Source organism: Gossypium hirsutum, chromosome A04 (assembly GCF_007990345.1).
Source record: "Gossypium hirsutum isolate 1008001.06 chromosome A04, Gossypium_hirsutum_v2.1, whole genome shotgun sequence".
Taxonomy (NCBI): Eukaryota; Viridiplantae; Streptophyta; class Magnoliopsida; order Malvales; family Malvaceae; genus Gossypium; species Gossypium hirsutum.
Genome location: NC_053427.1, coordinates 438,694 through 459,629, shown reverse-complemented (window position 1 = coordinate 459,629; position 20,936 = coordinate 438,694). Strand labels below are relative to the sequence as shown.

The 20,936-nt window shown below is 32.0% G+C and overlaps 1 protein-coding gene across 6 annotated transcripts; it reads right to left on the bottom strand.

The window, feature by feature from the left end:
- Nucleotides 1–14,263: 14,263 nt before the first annotated feature.
- Nucleotides 14,264–18,146, bottom strand: LOC107931154 (WEB family protein At5g55860). 6 transcript variants are annotated; one of them, XM_016862942.2, is made up of 4 exons: nt 17,539–18,142; nt 17,180–17,272; nt 16,464–16,643; nt 14,264–16,132 (listed from the first exon to the last, which is right to left on the bottom strand). In XM_016862942.2, the coding sequence occupies exons 3-4, from the start codon at nt 16,632–16,634 to the stop codon at nt 14,351–14,353; spliced, it is 1,953 nt and encodes a 650-aa protein (XP_016718431.1). In that variant the 5' UTR covers nt 16,635–16,643; nt 17,180–17,272; nt 17,539–18,142; the 3' UTR covers nt 14,264–14,350. The 6 variants fall into 6 exon arrangements, with proteins under 6 accessions (XP_016718431.1, XP_016718430.1, XP_016718432.1 ...); XM_016862941.2 differs by having other exon boundaries at nt 16,464–16,646; nt 17,539–18,068; XM_016862943.2 differs by having other exon boundaries at nt 16,464–16,646; nt 17,180–17,260; nt 17,539–18,068.
- Between the last annotated feature and the right edge of the window lie 2,790 nt (nt 18,147–20,936).

Sequence of the window (20,936 nt, the reverse complement as noted above, 5' to 3'; positions counted from 1 at the left end):
AAAAACGTAAAGATCATTAAAAACGAGGCTTGGAATCACTTACTATGGAGTTTGAAAATTGAAGAAACCCCAGCTATGGAGGAGAGCAAAATTCGGCAGCAACTAATTGAGAAGATGACCATTTTTGTATTATTTCATTTAATATCCAAATGACCAAAATGCCCTTACTACTAAACTTTCCAAAAATTCCATCCATGTCTAATTTTTGTCCATAGACTTAGAAATTGGTCAAATTGCTATTTAAGACCTCCTCATTAATATTCGAAAGCAATTTCATATTAAAAACTTCTAGAATGCAAGTTTTGCGAATTATTTGATTTAGTCTCTAATCTCAACTTAAGCACTTTATGCATAGAATTTCATCATGAAATTTTCACACAATCATGCAATTAAATCATAAACCTCAAAATAATTATAAAATAATTATTTCTATCTCAGATTTATGGTTTCGCAACCACTGTTCCGTCTAGGCCCTATTTCGGGATGTTACATTTCTCCCCCCTTTTAGGGAGTTTCGTCCCCAAAAATCTTACCTGTGAAGAGATTTGGGTACTATTTTCACATAGCCTCTTCGGGCTCCCATGTAGCCTCGTCTACCCCATGTCTATTCCATAGTACTTTCACAAGTGTAATACTTTTGTTCCTTAATTGCTTTACCTCTCGAGTTAGAATCTTTACCATTTTCACGTTTCAATTCAATGAATTTCTTTCCACAATTCACTATCACATCATGTGTAGTTAACCAATCCATACCAAGAATCACATCAAACTCATCAAATGGCAATAGCATGAGATCAGCCGGAAAACAGTAGCATCTAATTATCAAAGGGCAATTTCTACATATTTTATCTACTAATACATGTTTGCCTAATGGATTCGATACTTTAATCACAAATTCTGTATATTCTATAGGCATACTCATACTAGGCATCAATTTCATGCAAACATATGAATGGGTTGAACCCGGATCAATCAAAGCAATAACTCTAGTATCATGGAGAGAAAATGTACCCGTAATCACATCCGGGGAGGATGCCTCCTCGCGAGCACGGATAGCATAAGTCCTCGCAGGTGCTCTAACATCTGGCCTCACTGCTAAATCTCTAGATGCACCTCTATTATTTTCCCCAACTCCCAGATTTCTCAGTGGTCTGCCTCTGACAGAAACTTTTCCTGATCTTACACTCGGTGTTGCTTCTCTTTTTATCATCTCGGGACACTCTCGAATAAAATGGTCTGGTGTACCATATCGAAAACAACCTGTCTGAGTTGCTCGACACTGACCTGGGTGATGTGGACCACATCGGGGACACTCTGGTCTATCAAGCTGAACACTGCCAACACTTGCAATCGAAGTGGTCTGAGCTTTCGGACTCATAAATCTTCTGCCTCTGTTTCGGCTAGAATATCCAGCTGAAAAATTAGATCTAGTGGAGAACTCTCTAGGCCTCTTGGATGTAGACTGAAATGACTTGCTCATTAGTCTTTTCTTCGTGTCTTGTGTCTCAATTTCAAATTTGCCCTTTCTTTTTAACAGCTCCTCTGCCTTACAGGTTCTCTCAACTAGGATAACAAATTCTTTTATTTCTAGGACACCAACAGACAATCGGATATCATCATTAAGCCCATCCTCAAATCTTTTGCACATAATAGCCTCTGTAGACACACACTCTCGAGCATAACTGCTGAGTCTAACAAACTCGCGCTCATATTCAGTCACTGTCATATTGCCCTATTTCAACTCTAGAAACTCTTTTCTTTTCTGGTCAACAAACCTCTGACTGATGTACTTTTTACAAAATTCCTCCTGAAAGAAGTCCCAAGTGACTCTCTCTTTCGGTACAACTGATACAAGTGTCTTCCACCAATGGTAGGCCGAATCTCTAAGGAGTGATACAACATATTTCATACATTCCTCAGGTGTGCAGGATAACTCATCAAAGACTCTGATAGTATTCTCGAGCCAAAATTCTGCCTTTTCTGCATCATCATCTTTTGTAGCTCGAAACTCTTCGGCTCCTTGTTTTCTGATTTTATCAACTGGTGGTTTTTCTCTTATAACCGTACCTGTGACTGGAGGAGCTACATGGGTGGTCTGATGATCATGAAGGGGTGGAGGTCTAACAGCCGGATTCGTCTGAACGAACTCGGCAAACCATTCATTCATAGCTTGGAAGAAGGCTTCTCGAGCCCCTCCTCCCTGACTAACTGTAATGGGCCTTTCACTACTATTTGGTGGCACCGTCCCTTCTGTGGGAGCGGGCACGTTACTCTCTACATCATCTGCACCAGCTTGTTCGGGATCCATAACTATAAAAGAAAACATTTTAAAATCGTCAGGAGTCGTCACACTTTCAATACATAAGTATGGCATGTATAGCTAGACTCTTACTCATACTAAATATTCCGAGAACCGACTAAACCTTGGCTCTGATACCAATAAATGTAACGCCCGTAATCGAGACCGTCGCCGGAGTCGAACACGAGGTGTTAACGGACTTAATTCATTACTTAAACAGCTCAAACAATTTGTTTTAGAACTTCCAGACAAGCTGGCAATCTACGTCCTAGTCGCTTAAAAATTCATATCTTGAGTTCCAAAATACGAAATCCAATTCCGTAAATTTACTCTGAAACTAGACTCATTTATATTTCTTCCATAAAATTTCCAGAATTTTTGGTTGAGCCATTTAGTACAGTTTATTAGTTAAAGTCTCCCCTGTTTCAGGGTATGACTACTCTGACCCCTGTGCACTACGAATCAAATTTCTCCCTGTACATAATTTCAATGACCATACCGTTTGTTTCCCTTAAAAATAGACTCAATAAGGAATCCATGAATGTAAGGTATGACTCTTAATAATTTTTTTACAATTTATGGTTAATTTCCGAATTCAGAAAAGGGGATCCAGAAATCGCTCTAGCCCTGTTTCACAAAAACTTAAATATCTCATAAAGTATAACTCATTTACCTATTTTGTCTCTTCCATTTGAAAATAGACATAATAATATTTAATTTCATAACTTATTCATCATTTAATTCCAGTTCTACTATTTTTAGTGATTTTTCAAATTCACGTCACTGCTACTATCTGATTCTGTTTTGTGCTAATTTCACCTTTTTCATGATTTCCATGGAATAACTAGCATTTACACATACATAACACCAAACATGTCCTTGATTAGCCATTCCAACAGCTAATCATTATCAAACATTTACATACCATTCATCAGCCATATCATAAGATCATACACACAAAATGGCTACGATAGTATACATGCCATACTCAAAATGAAACGTCTAGCTATACCAAAATAACCCTTGTGATAGTGTGCCTGGACCTCCGACGTACTTTACGATCCCCGAGTTAGCTTGACAAAACTATAAAAAGAAGGAAAATAAAGGGGGTAAGCATTAAGCTTAGTAAGTTTGCATGCAAATAAATAACAACATTCATAAGAATTATCTTACTACTTAATGCAACTTCATTAATTGTTATAGACATATTTTAAACTTCTTCACTTACTCACTTACTTAAATACTTACTTACTTAATCAAATTTATTAATACATTTTACTTACCTTTTTCCTTATCAAGCATACATGAACATTATGTACTTACCTTTGCTCTTCTAGCATGAACTTGTCTTACCTTACCTTACCTCGATATTCTCTTTAAATTTTCCTGTTGAACCACTTGGAATACTAAGGATACACGGGTACCTTACCATTGCCATGACTTGTCATGGTCTTACGTGGTATCCTTTTGAAACTTACCATTGCCATGTCTTGACATGGTCTTACATGGTATCCTTGCCTTATGAACTCACCAATGTTATGCCTTGGCATGGTCTTACATGGAACCTTTGCCTTATAGTAACTTATCAATGCCGTGTCTTTACATGGTCTTACATGATTTCCTTGCCTTATAAACCTTACCAATTGCCATGCCTTAGCATGGTCTTACATGGTATCCTTAAACCCTAATGTCATGACATTTGTATCCTACACATTCCTAAGGTTCAACCAGGACTTTCTGAAATTACTTCTCCATCAATTCATGCTTGAGTCTTCTTTGAATAATTTCATAAAATAAATATACACATGCTGGAAATTAACAAAATTAACATAACATAATAGAATATTACATTTATTTACCGCAAACTTACCTCAAAACAAAATACGATCAACTATATCGATTTAGTCAACTATCTTCTTCTTTCCTCGGTCTAACTCTAGATTTTGTTCTTCTTGATCTATATAAAAAATTTAGCTTTTTTAATACTCACATGTATTAAAACAGTCCGTGACTCAAACTTTGGCAAAATTACATTTTTGCCTCTAAACTTTTACATATTTGCACTTTTGCCCCAAGGCTCGTAAATTAAACTTCATCCTATTTTCTTATGTTTTATGACATGCTGATCATTTTTCCCTTCTACGGCAACATCAAATTCACACTCTAACATGTACTTATGACTATTAGGTATTTTTACCAATTAAGCCATTTTACTCGTTTTCATTTAAAACCGAGTAGCACAAGTTGTCTAACATAATTTAAAACCTCATATTCTATCATAAAACACCAAAATACACAAATTTCATCTATGGGTATTTTTCCAAATATGAACCCTAGGTTGAATTATTGCTAGAATAAGCTTAATCAAGTTACCGGGACTCCAAAAACGTAAAGATCATTAAAAACGGGGCTTGGAATCACTTACTATGGAGCTTGGAAATTGAAGAAACCCCAGCTATGGAGGAGAGCAAAATTCGGCTGCAACTAATTGAGAAGATGACCATTTTTGTGTTATTTTTCCCATTTTATTTCATTTAATATCCAAATGACCAAAATGCCCTTACTACTAAACTTTCCAAAAATTCCATCCATGTCCAATTTTTGTCCATAGACTTAGAAATTGGTCAAATTTCTATTTAAGACCTCCTCATTAATATTCTAAAGCAATTTCATACTAAAAACTTCTAGAATGCAAGTTTTGTGAATTGTTTGATTTAGTCCCTAATCTCAACTTAAGCACTTTATGCATAAAATTTCATAACGAAATTTTCACACAATCATGCAATCATATCATAAACCTCAAAATAATTATAAAATAATTATTTCTATCTCGGATTTGTGGTTTCGCAACCACTGTTCCGTCTAAGCCCTATTTCGAGATGTTACAAACATGGTTTAATTGTTTTTATTGAACCTTTATTTAATTGCAATTTAAGCCCCCAAGTTATTTTCTAATTAAAAATTTATAGTGATAGGACTTTAAATTTTAATCCATAGGCCTTAGTTAACCACATTTTCGGCCAAATTGTTCATCCAAAATTTAATTCACCTAAATAATAACTCCATGAATATCTTTATTTAATATTTACGAACTTGGTTTACAAAAATGAGGTAATGAAATTGTAATTTTCAATACAAATGAAAATCGGGTCGTTACAAATTCATGTCATTATCGTTAAATATGAGATTTAATAAAGAGTTAATTACACCATACATCCATAAACTATAACCCTCATCTAAAATTTAAAAGATTTTAAATACAACCGCAAACTATCGAGATTATATCAATAAGATTCTTCATTACTAAAATCATTAATTTAACCATTAAATAAGATGTCAAATCTTATGTGGCATAGTTTAAAAAAATGAAAAGTTTAAAGAAAAATAAATATTGTAAAAATGCATTTCGTAAAAACCTTGATTTTGAGATTTTCGAAGCTTTTATAAAAGCTATGTCGCTCTCCTTCTCAGTCTCTTTCAATTTTCCTTTATTTTTAATTTTTACTTTTAAAAGTTATGCGCAAGATTTGACATGTCATTTAACGATTAAATTAACAATTTTAATAATTGAATGAGGATTGATATAATATCAATCGTCTGATGATGTAATTACAACATGGACCAATTTAAAACGAGGCTGAAGAGATAATGGAATTGAGTCCATTCAAAGGTGGGTGTTGTCAAAGGGTGGGGCAATGTTCATTGATGTTTGTCGTGAAATGACAACGATATTTGTTGTGGATTTGGCCCTTGTTTTCTCATATTTCTCATTCATCCCAACACCAAGCAATCATTCAACTCATTGATTTCACTTTATAAAGCTAATAATTTGTATATTATGTTATTTATATAAAATACTATAACCAGACATTTTCCATCTTCAACCTTTTTATATTTATTAGTATTTACCCAATTATAAATAATTTTTATGTCACCTAATCATGAAAAATTATAAAATAATCATTCAACTATTAGTAAATTTCACTTTTGGTCACTTAACTATGAAAAGTTAGAAATTGGTCACTCAACTATTCAATTTTGTCTTATTTGATCACCCCCACTAACTTGGATTTTTGGGTGTTTCTATTTTTATGTTAGTTAACTGGTGATTAAAAAAGATAAAATTGAATTGTTAAATGACTATTTTGTAACTTTTCATAGTTGAAAGATTAAATATAAAGCCTCAATGTTTAATTACAAAACTTGCAAACATTGAGAAGGGTTTTGTAAGTTTTGGGTGGTAATTTTTGGTTGTGGCTGAGGTACGAATAGAATTTCATGTCGAGTAATTGATGCAATGGTGGTTTCTTGTTTTGTAGGTTTCCCGTTGTTAATATTGTGTGGAGCTTTTTGGTTTCATTGTTGGGGTGTCGTGCTCTTTTTTATGTTTTGGCATTGTTTCGCTATTGTTGTTTTACTTGTCGAACTTGTCAGGTTGGGTGATGTCAATGTCTTATCTTGTAATCATTTGATTGAGCTAAAAAAAAAGTTATCTTGGCTGTAATTTATGAGAGCTTTAAGTTTTAGGTTTGAATCTGAAACTACATTTAGCTTATATTGATCGATAATGTGAGTGTCGAATATGAGTATATTATAATTTTCTGAAAGGACAAAATATAATTTTATTATGTTATAATTTATGATTTCATCATTTTTGAAAAAGACTGAACATAATTTTTTTTCATTTTGAAGGCCCAAATACAATTTTACCATATATAAAATTTAATGATTTTTAAGGAGATTAAAATGTAATTTTCCATTTTTGAGAGACCAAAACCCCTACCTGTCTCCCTTGCATTCCCCCTACATAGAAACACCATAAAAACACTATACCAAGAAAGATGAACATGATGTATGAAACCGTTCTGTAATTTTTGTAATTTAATCTCTCAACTTTAATTTGACATAATTTAATATTTTTATTTTTATTAAATTATTAGTAAATTGGAATTGATAACACGATAGTTACTATTGTTGGTTGAGAAAAATATTTTGTCGTTGAAGTGATGACGTGAAAATTTAAAAAAAAAACAACTTTAAGTATTTGGCTGACATGTAAATTTATTATTGGTTTAATATGGTTGATTGGATTTTCATGTGGCCCTAATTATGTTATTGAATAACATTTTCTTTTATTTCACCACTTTAGCGATAGCAATTACCAATATTATCAATTTACACCTAATAATAACATTATAAAAATAAAAAGATAAAAATTAGATCAAGTAAAATAAAGGGATCAAATCATAAATTTTCGAAACTAAAATCAAAATTATACTAAAAATAATTAAAAATTGCATAGTGCAATTTCAAAGAAATTTAAATTTTGGGATTGACTTTTAAATAGTGCATTCAAGAATTCGGTATGAACAAACACAATAAAAAAAAAAGTTGAACAAGTCAAAGTGACCCAATCCATTTTGACTAAACATGCCTAACTAGTGGGTCATACATGGATACCCAATTTTCAGTCTTTCACACACTAATTAAGTTTTAGCAGTAATTAAAAGATGGAATTAATGGAATTAAAATTTTCTGGATCTTATATATAATATTTAATATTTTTTTTAAATCATCTCATTACAGTTTTTGATCATATCTGTTTTTTTTTTACATTTTGTCTAGAACTACCCATAGCCTCTTCCTAACCCACAAATAAGAGGATAATACGCTTCATTGTACTCGAACACATATCCTCCTACATTAGCAACAATATTCATACCAATCGAGTTAAATCGACTAATATTTAATAAATTTAAATCACCCATAATGCTTTCTCTTATCTCTAGTATTGTCTTCTTTCTTTTTATCTATATGTAGATAATAATAATAATAATAATAATAATAATAAATAAATAAATAAATAAACAAACATAAAACCCAATGATATAATGAAATTGAGTCCATTCAAAGCTGGTGGGGCAATATGTTAATTGGTATTGTCTGGAAATGACAATGAAATTTGTTGTGGATTTGGCCCTTGTTTTCTTACTTTGTTATATCTTCTTCTTTTTTTTTCTTTTTCTCATATCTCTCATTTACCCCATCACCACACAATCACTCACTTATTTCTCTTTATAAACCTAATAATTGGTATATTATGTTAATGTATATGCCATCTCTTTTAAATTAGTAAAAGTATCATGGAGATCATTGTATAAAGAGTTAGAGTGCAATTTACTTCATTTATTGAAAAATGGAAAAAATCCTTGCATGTTAGATAAAAAAGCAAGCCAATCATTTTGTTAAAATTTTTATCTATTTCTATTGTTAAAAACTTATTATTGTATGCCAGCATGAGGTACTTGTGGCACGCCATTTGTAACTGTCTGGTTATTTCGTTAATTATTAACAATAACACAACTAGCGTGACTTGAACCTAAGCCACACTTGGAACAATGAATACCCTAACCATTAGGCCAATACATGGGGTTCATCCATTTGCTTTTTATCTAACACACATGCATTGTTAGTAACTGAGTTTCATCTACCATTAATAAATAATAATATGACACATCATCATTGAATAAATTAAAAAATTAGTAGAGGAGTTATAAATAAATACTAATAATTTTAATTAAACATAATTAAATGATAAATAAGTATATTAAAAAAGTTACTAGTAGACGAGAGATAATTTGAATAAGTCCAAAAAATGACTTTATTTAAACATAATTAAATAAAGTTACTGGTATGTTCTGATTTGCTATGTTTGTATATGTGTGTATGATGTGCAATTATGTTAATTTGTACTTTTGAATCTGCTATATGACCATGTACGTGGCATTGTGGCTTTTTTAGTTAAGGTGATTTGTAATTCTGATATATCTATCTACAAAGCATGAAATCATATGCTTATTGGTTCTATTACAAATATGAATGTTTGTTTAATATGCTTATCATTTTGTTTCGTATATACGTGTCATGTCACATTGCATGGGGTTAGGATATCATGATATGGAGGAAGTTTTGGCAGTTTAATGATTTATATTATCTAGTGGTTTATCCACATTTGTCAGGCAACTTGTCTGCATTTATGGTGGCTTGACCACACACACATGTTTTGGCAACTTTGCTACAATATAGTGGCTCGACCACATATATCTGATCTGGCAATTTTAACTGCAACTCTGGAGGCATCATCCAAAATTATCTGTTGGTGTGTTAGATGGACAGGTTCTGGGGGAACTCTAATTTGATGCGTAGCAAAGTTGGGTAAGATGTTTTTTCGAAAAATCTATATTATGTTTTCTGAAAAGTTCTGCATCGGCATAAGCATGCATCTTTAGTTCTGCTCATCTGATTGTTATGGAGTTTTCTGTGATACTATGATCTAATTATTGTTTTATTTGTGTTCTTGCTTGAGCTTGGTTATACATTGAGCTTTATAACTCACCCTTTCTGTATTTGACCATTTCAGGTATTCAGCAAATTTAGGATCGGACGGCATGTGGAAGCTTGGATTATTTTCTCGGTTAAATAAATAAGATGATTTACGTTTATAACATTTCTAGACTTCTTGGACTATAAAGTTGTTTTTGAACTGGGTTTTTGGTTTTTGTTCTTTTTGTTGGATTTGATATTTTCAACATTAAACTGCATAATCGTATGAAAAATCAAACTAAAATTTGGTTTTCAAAACTAAGGACTCTGAAATTTTCGTTGCAATGATTAAGTAATTACTTGAGTGTTTTCTGTAAATAAATATATGGTTTTCAACGAATGTTTGCCTTAGTACTAGAAATGATCTGCCAACATTAGTACTTTCAAAATACGCAATTTTGAATTCAAATTTTGGGTTTTAAATAAGTGTTTTCGGACTTTGGTTTTTCTAAACATCTATGAGAGTTTTGCCAAATTTTATGATTCGAAACATGCACCGAGTTTGATTAAAACAAAAGCTTTTGAACAAGTTGATGTAATTCCTCAATATCCGATCATAACTTCTAGGCTAGGTTTGGAGTGTTACAAGTATAGTCCTTTACTTATTCAACTTGTGCCGCATGGTCCATATTTCACCCCCACAAATTTCCCTATTTTGTCTCTCTATTTTATTTTCTTAACAAATGACGGGATTCAGATCATACAACTCTAACAAATTTAACAAATGATTCTTCTATAGTTTTAAAAAAAATTCATTCTACCTTTAAATAAAAATAAAGCTAATTACCCATCTTTTTCTAATCAAGGGCAATTCTTTATTTTATAATTCATAAAAAATTGTGGGAGCAACTAAATAAATCATTAACTAGCCTCTCAAGGTTAATGAATCTAGGTTTTAGAGCATTATTGAATAAGTTTTTTTTTTACATTTTAATTTTTTTTAAATTTTACAGATTTTTTAAATGTCAGAAGAATTTTTTTTATAATTTTTTAAATTATAATTTTTAAAATAAAATTTAAAAAATTTAAATTAGTCGCTGACATGCCTTGCAAAATAAAATATCACCACATCAATAATGAAATTTTGAGGGTAAATTTACTCTAAATAAAAGAGAAAAGTTTTAAAAAACTTTTAAATATAAGATTTAGAAATTAAAATTGAATTCTAACTAAATAGAGTAACATAATTGCTATTGATGGAAAGAAAAAATTGGACTGTTATCAAACATGTAAGATTTTTTTTCTACTAAATATGTTAAAATCAAAGACAAACCAAACCAAATCAAACCACTTTCCATTACTCGGGAAAATGATCCACATGAACCACATTTGGCGATGGCAACGAGCAGGGCGAGTTAGATTTTTTGCCTATTACTACCTATAGTTGCTATTTATAGAAACTCAAAATAGTTTATAGAAGTATTTGACTACAGTGGCCATTACAGCTTGACACTTTTAATGATTGTGGAAACAAAAATAAAGAACACAAAATATTTGTTTATGCAATTAGGTTGGAGGATAATCATGTTAGTGTAGAACTAGCAGAGCGAGGTGTTGAAGAGGGAGTTGTGTAGACAAAACAAGAGTTTAAGCAAATGTTCATTTAATTTATAGAAATCCAATGAAGCCCAAAAGTTTGATCATCTCTCTTTTGCATAGTCTTCAACAAGAAAGAAGAAATAAAACAATAAAAATAAAATCTATTCTAAAAAGAAAAGGGAAAACCTAATCTGAAAATGAAAAAGAGAAGAAACCTAACATAAAAATATGAAAACTAAAGAAAGATGTTCAACTACCAAAATCTACTCTCAAAAGCTTATGAGGTAGTATTTATAGTCTACTAACATTAACAATTATGCCCTTAAATGAAAAGTGACTTAAGCTTGTTTGGATAAAAAATTACCCTTACAATTTTTCACATATCAGGCTTCAGTGTCGCGATACCCTTGATAATGAAAAGGGTTTTCAATGTCACGACCTTGACTAGCTGGTGTCGCAACATCCTCAGTAGTTGCTATGATTTCTTCACTTCAACAATCTTAAATGATATCAATACCTTGGAGTTTTGGTCTCTCGACTGTGGGCTTAATGTCGCGACACAACACCCTTAGTGTCACGACACTCTCGATAGTCAACTCTAGGTTGATTTCTTGTTAAAGTCTTGCACATTAGAGGCAATAAAGGCTCAATTCGCGACAATCACGTCAAATGTAGTTTTCCTCAATGTTTGGTCATTGTTGTCTCCTTACACAAGCTCAAATCACCTCTTTATTAATATATAAATTTCTATATTTAGATAAAGATAGGCATAACATAGATTTATATATATATATATAATTTTAAAATATCCATCACCTTTTAATCTAGATATGTTATGGGCCGAGTTACTTATTCAAGTCTGAAGGTTTATCTAAAATTTGAAAAAGTTTGGGTAAAAATATTAAGTTCGAAAATAGGCTTGAATAAAAAATTAAACTCGTTTAAAATATAGGTCAAGTTCAAGCTTAAACATTCAAGGCCCAAACCTGACCTAGCCCGACCCACTTTTTTTGAGTTTTTATATATTAAATCTATAGTAATATATAATGCTTTTATAACATAAATAGTGAAAAATATTAAGATAATTAAATGTAAAATTTTAATAAATAAAACATATATAAAATCATTAAACGTTAAATTATATATTTTTAAATATTAAAAAAATACTATGGGTGGACTTAAAATAAGCGTAGGTAAACTATTTAAAAATATAAACGAATTTAAATAAAATTTTAAACTCATATTTTAAGTCAGATTAAATTTAAATAAATATAAAATATATTAATATTATATTTAAGCTCGACTCAAACTCGACTTATGAATACTTCTAATTACACCTTTATTGATAGCTATAAGGAATTGTGTAGAAAACACCTCTTAAATACTTTCTTTGCCACACAGCCTATCCATCGCCTAAATATTAGTGGGATTAGCTTGGACCTAAACCCAGATAAAGAAATGATAGCTAATTCACCCCCACAACCAATGATGTCTGCCATTTGCAATGAAATAAAGATCCTCAACTCCTACACAACTTACTCACATTTTTTCTTTCATTTTACTAATTCACAATTTGGTGCATGCTCTACTTAACTGATTGCTTATAATGGTGGATACATAATGAGATTCACAAGTTCTTCAATGTTTCCTATTTTTCAAAGAAATAAAAATGAAAACAATCCCTGTTTTTTAAACTAAATGAAGCTTTAGATTTTGACAGGAAAAAATCATTTCATCTTTTTATTTTTTTGTAAAAGGAAAAATCTTGATTTTATAAAAAAAACCTGTGTTTTTACATGGAATTGAGTTATATATTAAAAATATGGTTTCATGTCAGTAGTTGAATAATTTAATTCCATGTAAAAATCTGGATTTTTTTGGAAAAAAATTTTGATTCTAAAAAGAAAATAAGTGACCAAAATGAAAACTTACTAAAGTTAAATGAGTAAAATGAATGTATGTAATGACAAATTAATGGTGAATGACAATTAATAAAAGTATGTAATGGCAATGACTAAAATGATAAAAGTTTACCGACATATTCAACCACCGTTAACAACCATATCAACAAGATTATTTGGATTTAACCATCAACTTTTAAATCTAACAATCAATGGATTTAATTAATAAATTTTGTCCTTGAGAGAATTGAGTATAAGAAGTTTGAAGGAGCTTAATTGATGTTTTAAGAATACTTTGAAGACTTCTTAAGCCAAATACTTTTTAAAATGTTAAATAATGTTATTAATCATTGTACTTTAAGAAAATTGTGATTTTAGTCCCTATACGGTAATTCGATCAATTTTAAACCATGTACTTTTCGAACTGATTAATTTTAATTCATGTACTTTTGACCCAAATAGAAAAAGTTATAATAGTCTTGTACTATATTTACAGTTGTGAATTTAGGTCATATTTTCCATTTGAACCATTCATAGTCCCTATACTTTTAAATTTTGAAATTTCGTTCTTCACATAAATGAGTCATAAATCCATTAATTGAATTTTAGTGAACAATATGTGAAATTAACAAGCCAACATGACGTTACACGTGATAACATGTTCACCGTATTAGATTTTAAAAATAACAAAATTTAATGAATTAACCATTTTAATTTAGTGAAAACCAAGACTTCAAATTTTGAAAAATACATAAGACTAAAAATTGACCAAATTAAAGTATGAGAATTAAATCCACGACCAACTAATAACATAATCCAGCAATATGTGTTATTGTAAACCAATCATATTTTTGAAACATTTTTTCTAAAAAAGAACAAATATTGAAATTTGAATCTCAAAATCCGAGTTTTGATTACTATGTATCTTTCACTATTGAGAAATGATTCATAGGTTGCATCTAAATTTGTAACATCAAAAATCTCAAAATGAAAAGAAGCCTCACTTGAAACATGTTCCAAAACTCCAAGAACAAATCATTGAGGATGCTAGCATCCATTCATTGTTCTTAAGGCCTGAAGTTTGCTTGCCGCCGAAGCTTCATCGGCATTCATGTTTTAACCTAACAGGAATCCACGGTACTAGCAAAATAATCCTCGGATATATTCCACTTTAAATTCCTCAAAACAGATGCACACAAACAAAAACATTGATAAATGTACAAAAATATTAGAAAGGATTCTCACCAGGTAGATAAGAAGGAGATCCACCCTCGATTTGGTTCTTTTTACGATTGAATATACCGCTGATATTAGGTAAAAGGACTTTTTTCGAGATGGAAGACCTCTCTTTTTCCAACTTATGTACCTGAATTTTCTCTGGTGGGTTCGGCTTTTGAAGTCTATAGTGTTGTGGGGATGATTCAGTTGACATTTGTGCTTCTGCTAGGATCCTGGATGCAGCTTCAGCTGCTTTTTTCTGTTCCCTTTCACGCCACCTACGGAGCTCTCCTTCCACTGCTCTCTTTGCTGCTTCAGCCATCTCAGCCCTCTTCAAAGCGTCGGCAGTTGCAACCTTCATGTCTTCAATCTCTTTTTGAGTCGCCTCTAACCTTTTGAGGGCCTCGTTTTCACTAGCCTTTATAGCTTCCACTTGAGCGATGGCAGCTGCCACTTTCATTTCAGCTAAATTATCAGATTCTTCCACTTTATGGCTCAAAGCCTCAAATTCTTCCCTGGAGATAGTGACATTGGCTCCAGATTCTGAGGTCGAGGTACGTGCAGCACTTGTTCTTTCAGAAAGCATCTTTATCTGATCAAGTGCTCTTATCTCAGCTTCTTTAGCAACTTCAGCTTCTTCCAAAGCAGCTTTCAGTTGCTTACTGGCTTCCTCAAGTGAAATTCTTGCGGCTTCTGCTTCCGACTTTAATTTCTCGGCTTCCTTCTTCATCTCTGTTCCTTCTAACCGGGCTTTTCCCGTTTCCACTGTAAACTGTTGGAGGGTTGAAAACATTTCTTCACAAGCACCTCTTGTTTTCGATTCCTCTACAAGGAAAGCTTCAAGCTCGGATTTACTTTTCTGAAGCTTAACGTGCAGGTTCCCAGCAATGGACTCCATTTCTAAGTCCTTCTCCTTCAGTTTTGAATGCTCTTTCTTCACATTCTCGAGTTCCAACTGAAGAGACTCCACCATACTTCTCAACGAGTTCTCTTCTTCAGCAACTTTTTGCAGTGTTTCTTTAGCTCCATCCAGTTCCAAAGTAACAATTCGTACAGACTCCAAATCAGAAGCCTTTGCATTTTCCATCTGCTTCTGCAAATCCCCAATCTGATTAACTGTTTCCAACAGTTGTGCTTCAAGATTTCGCGTAAGTTCTGGGTCAAATTCATTCTTTAAAGCAAGCAACTTCTTTCTCGAATCTTCAATGGTAGCTTTATATAGTTCTCTCCGTGTGTCCTTTTCGGCAAAAAATTTAGCTTCTTCTTGCTGTGCTTCAAGAGATGCAAGCTTCACTTGTCCAATTGATCCTTGTAAAGATGAAATTTGCTTAGAGAGCTCTCCAATCTTCTCGATATTAGCCTTAGCCGAATGTTTAGCTTCTAACGTTAAGTTGATGGCCGTAATTTTCGCTTCTAAGGATGCATCACAGTCTTGACGAAGGTTCCTCAATCCTTGTTTCGCAGCATCGAGTTCAGCAATCACAGCCATGTATTGCTCCCTAGAAGTTTCCAAGTCCTGGCTCCGAGCATCATCAGGTCCCGGGAGAACATCAGAATTTGCTTCGTCAATCTGCTTTGCCTGACTCTTTGCAGCTTCTGTAGCCTTGATTGCAGAATCCTTTGATTCATTAATGGTTTTGAGTTTGCAAGTCAGTTCCTCCACCATACTTTTGGCCTTTTCAAGCTCTGCGAGTGCTTGAGTCTTCGTTGTCTTGGCATTTTCTAGTTGCTCCTTCAACTTGTTTAACTCTTTTTGAGCCACGTGAAGTTGTGTCTCCTTTGCCACTATTCTCTGTTCAACAACCAAATAAGAAAAAACCGAGAATTAAACAATGCTGCCCCAACTCTTCATTCTACTTGAAGCATTCATGTCCAACAGTAAAACAAATACTCGGACATGAATGTGGGGATGAACCCTCCAAGGACCCTTGAAATACATAGAAAGAATTGAACATACCCATAGTGGACACATACCCATATCCAACAATATCATATCCGAATATAAAAGCAAAAGAAAAACATGAAAATGCAATAAATATCATATCCAAATCTCAAAAGTTTCAAACTATGACATCTTGAAACAACATTTCTGGTTAAAAAGAGAAGTTTGAAGAGTCATTTACCTCAGCAGAATAAGCTTTTGACTTTTTTTTGGCGGGTTTTTCCCCGGAGAAAGCACCTTCACCAAAAAGAGTGACAGCATCTTTAACGGATTGAAAAGGTGCACTAGTATCTATCTCTCCAACCTCCACTTTTGCAGAGCCTGTGCCATTCTGGCGTCCCTTCGCAACCATAATGCTTTCCTACTAAGAAAAAAATAGCATTAATCACAATAGAGAACATCCAACAACCAAACATGTCTCAGTCAAAACAATGCAAACTATAATCTCAAACAAATCTAATGCACTCGAGATGAATTTTATATGGTAGTGGCAGGAAATTATCTCGCTTTGAATCAAGGCATGCAAGAACCAGTTGTTCCGGCTAAATCACGACCTAAACCGTCGCCCGGTAAAACCCTCACAAACCCATAGGGCTAAATCTATCATAGCTTAAATAAGTAATGCTAAAGCACAATCACATACTAGTGTAGGAACATCTTCTTGCATTTTCTCACAGCTATATTGTTAGGATCCATAGTTTGTCCTAAAAGTACCTGTGTCGGACATCCATATCCGACACTCGAATGCGAATCCGAGTAACATAGATTCATAGTTTATTAAGCCAAAACTCCACAAAGCAACATCAATGAAAATAAGATTAAAATTTTAAATTACTTAATAGCATCAAGATTTCAACATCATAAAAAAGATAACACTATGAATGAAGTTGACCATACCTTAAATATCCTTTTCAAATCTTCAAACAAATAGACAGCCTAATCCAGAATACCAAGCTTTAATCTTTTTCCCAGAAAACCCTGACTCAAGATCTAAGGGGGGAAAAAAGAAAATATCTTTAAAAAAATTCTGGGAATTCGAGAACATGACAAAATTGACATTTCAAGTCTTGATAGAAATAAGAAATGGAAAGAACCTAGCAAAAGCCAAAACTTGAAAAGCACAACAACAAGAAATAACTTACCATATAAAAAGCTAAACCCAACAAAAAAAAAACAGTAACAAAAATTCCAATAACAAAAGAAATATCATCAAAACTCAAAAGGGTCAAATCAAAAATCAAAAATCAAACAATCACCTTTCTCTAAAAGGCATTTACATCTTCATGATCACCTTCCTTGATCTTCATACTACTTTTTAACTCAAAAAACCCTTTCAATCTTTCAACTTAAAATCCAAAACCCACCAAGAAAATCCGAACTTTTTACAAGAATCTCCCAAGAAAATGTGATTTACAAAAAGGGGGGGAGCTTCTTGGAAAAGAAAATATTTTTTTTCCTGGGTTTTAATCCAAAAGAGCTTTACTACATTTCACTTTTAGTATTATTGAAGGATTCAAATAGTAAACTGATACAAGTTAGAGAGAGGAAAAAGTTTGAATATTCGAAAGCTGTCTTTGAGACAAAATTTTTATATATCAGCAAAAGGCTGTTTAAGAGAGAGAAAAGAGGGAAAGACTGTTCCTTTTTTTTTCCTTTGATTGAGAGAGATAAAGACAAGGAAATGTGGTTTCCAAGGCTGTATTTTTTGGACAGTGTTGTAGTTTGTCTTAAAATTTCTGCCTGAAAGATACTAGTATAGGAGTAGAACGGGGAAAGGGCATGCCACGTTCAGTCCATCACTGAGGAGTAGAGAGTAGTGACAAAAATGAGGAAAATGACTAAAAAATGTTCAAAAGAGTTCACTTATTTATCTCGTTGGCTGATGCTGTTTCCTTTATATGTGATCTCTCTCTCTCTCACATGCTGTAATTTGTCTTCAATCCCTTTTGTTTTCTTGTATTTATCTTTCTTTCTTTTGCAAAATTTTATCACTTTTTTTAGTTTAGATATTTTTTGATTTTGAACTACCAATGTGATTTTAATTATATCTGTTCTTTTTTATACAGTTCTTAAAATTATCCATAAACTTCTTCTCAACTCTTAAATAGAAGAATAATGTGCTTCAGCGCACTCGAACCCACATCCTCTTGTACTGACAACAATGTGTATGTTAATCGAGCTAAGACTCAATCGACTATTTTTTATTTAAATTCAACTGTTAACTTTGTTAAAATTATTTTGTTGAATTTCATTACACCATTTTTCTCTTTTTTGGGGAATAAATCTCAAAATTATACATAAATTTTAATTTAATGTTTAATTGTATACATAAACTTTAATTTAGTACAATTGTACACATGAAACTCTGATTGTGGTTCAAATGTATATTTGAAACTTTAATTTTGATTTATTCATACATATTTAAAGAAATAAATATATCAATTTATTTTTATATTGGATCGATATAATTATTTACGTATGCAATATATAAACATAAAATGATGTGATATCAATAATTATGTTAATAATTTACAAGAATTGGATCAAATCAAAGTTTTACATATAAAATTACACAAAATCAAAGTTCATGTATACAATTGCACATTAAACCATAGTTCATGTATAGTTTTGAGATTTATCCCTATTTTTTTAAGGTAAACTACACTCAATGTCGCTAAACTATTACTAAATTTACATTTTGATCACTCAATTTCAAAAAGTTATAAAATGGTTAATGAAATATTCGAATGTTTTCATTTAAATCATAGGTTTGTTAAAATTGTAGTCATATGACGTTAACTGTTTGCACCGCCTGCACCAATAAAAAACTTTCATTCATCTTCTCTTCTACAACTTTTTTCATGAAGCAACTTTGAATGTCATGAATTTACGAACCAAAATCTAAACAATTTTCTTATTCGATCTCCAACACTGATCATCAAATCAACTTGAATCTAAATCATATTCTTCTACTTATCGATGAGTACATATCCATCATATCAATCATTAAATCTTCAAATCGTAGCTTGAGGCCCACTAACCAAACATTTTTTAAAAATTTTTGAATAATTTAATTACAATTTTGTAATTCTTTTAAGTTGAGTGATCAAAATATAAACTTAGCAATAGTTTAATAATTTTGAATATAATTTACTAATTGGACCTGATTTTAAAATTTGCAAATTAGCACAAAAACCTGTGTCATATGTTACAATCTTTTATAAAGAAATCGCCCTTTTTTTGGTTATCCATTTGGATTAAATGATTGAGTTGATAGGGTAAAAAAGATCTTTCACCAAAGAAAATCATTTGGATTGGAGGGAATTTTTTATTGTCAAGTGAAATGATGGGAGAGCAAAAAGTATAAAAATGATAAATTATTTTGACATTTGATTGAGGGCATGTTTGGATGAGGATGAAGTGGCAACTTTCTTAAATACCCCTTGATTTTTGGTTTTTTGGGGGGCAACAAACACAACATAAACCCCTAAAAAGCCCTCAAATAATTTCATCAAATTAAAGAATCTAAACTTCATTATGTACAGTTCTTTCTCATTCTCTGTCCAATACCAAACCTTTAGGGTCCTCAATTAATTGTGGGGGCAGTAATAATAGTCTTAAATGCCTCAAATTGCTCAACATAAAAAAAAATCACCAATGACTCAACCTCATAGTGCTGCAAACAATTTGTATGACCTGTAAATGGACCCAACCCTAAGGATGTCATGCATTTCAGGAGTTCTGACCATAACATAAGCTGTAACTTAAAAACTTTCACCATTGCTTTTTACAAGAAATATGGTGACAATGCTGACTAAAAATTACTCTCCTTGATGAGAAGAAAGAAGAAGAAAAAGTAAATAAGGAACCCCAAAACCTGAGTTCGGATTCTGTCATCAAGTTTGGTTTTTCATAAATCCCTTCATTCCTATTGAGATACTTAAGTAAAATTACATTTTGTTCCCCTTTACTCAAAATTTAGATAAATTGATCGTTAAATTAAAGAATAAATTAATTTTTTATTAAAAAACTTATCTATTTCTATTGTAAAAAGTTCAAGTGGCTAATAAATAACCAGACAGTTATACTTGATATGCCACATGTACCTCATGCCGACATACATGAACTAGCTTTTAACCGTAAAAATGGAAAAAAAAATTAATAAAACTAATTTACTTTTTAATCTAATGTATAAGGACTAATTTACTATTTTTTGAGTAAAGGGGGCAAAATATAATCCAACACTTAATACAATGACCTCCATGATACTTTTACCTGTCCAACACCTATATTCAACACATTCATGTACACAAGTAGGAGATATCATCTCCAAAGACACTCCAAAAGAACATAAACATATCAACGTCGGACACTTACATATCTAACAAACATATCAATGTCGGACACATATATATCTAACAAGTCAAACCAAAATCCGAGTAACATAGGTTAGCATGTCAAAAGGTAAGTCCACCTTCCTATTTCCTACCTAGCTGCATTATGTATTCTTTTTCATTTCGGAGGGGGGTAATTTTAGTTTATGAAAGTAAAGGGTATTGTCCTAAAAACATGGAATGGATTACCTGTTATGTGTTTGTGAGATCGAAGCTATATGGGCTTATATTTCATTGCTAGTGGCATGAGAAAGAGAAAA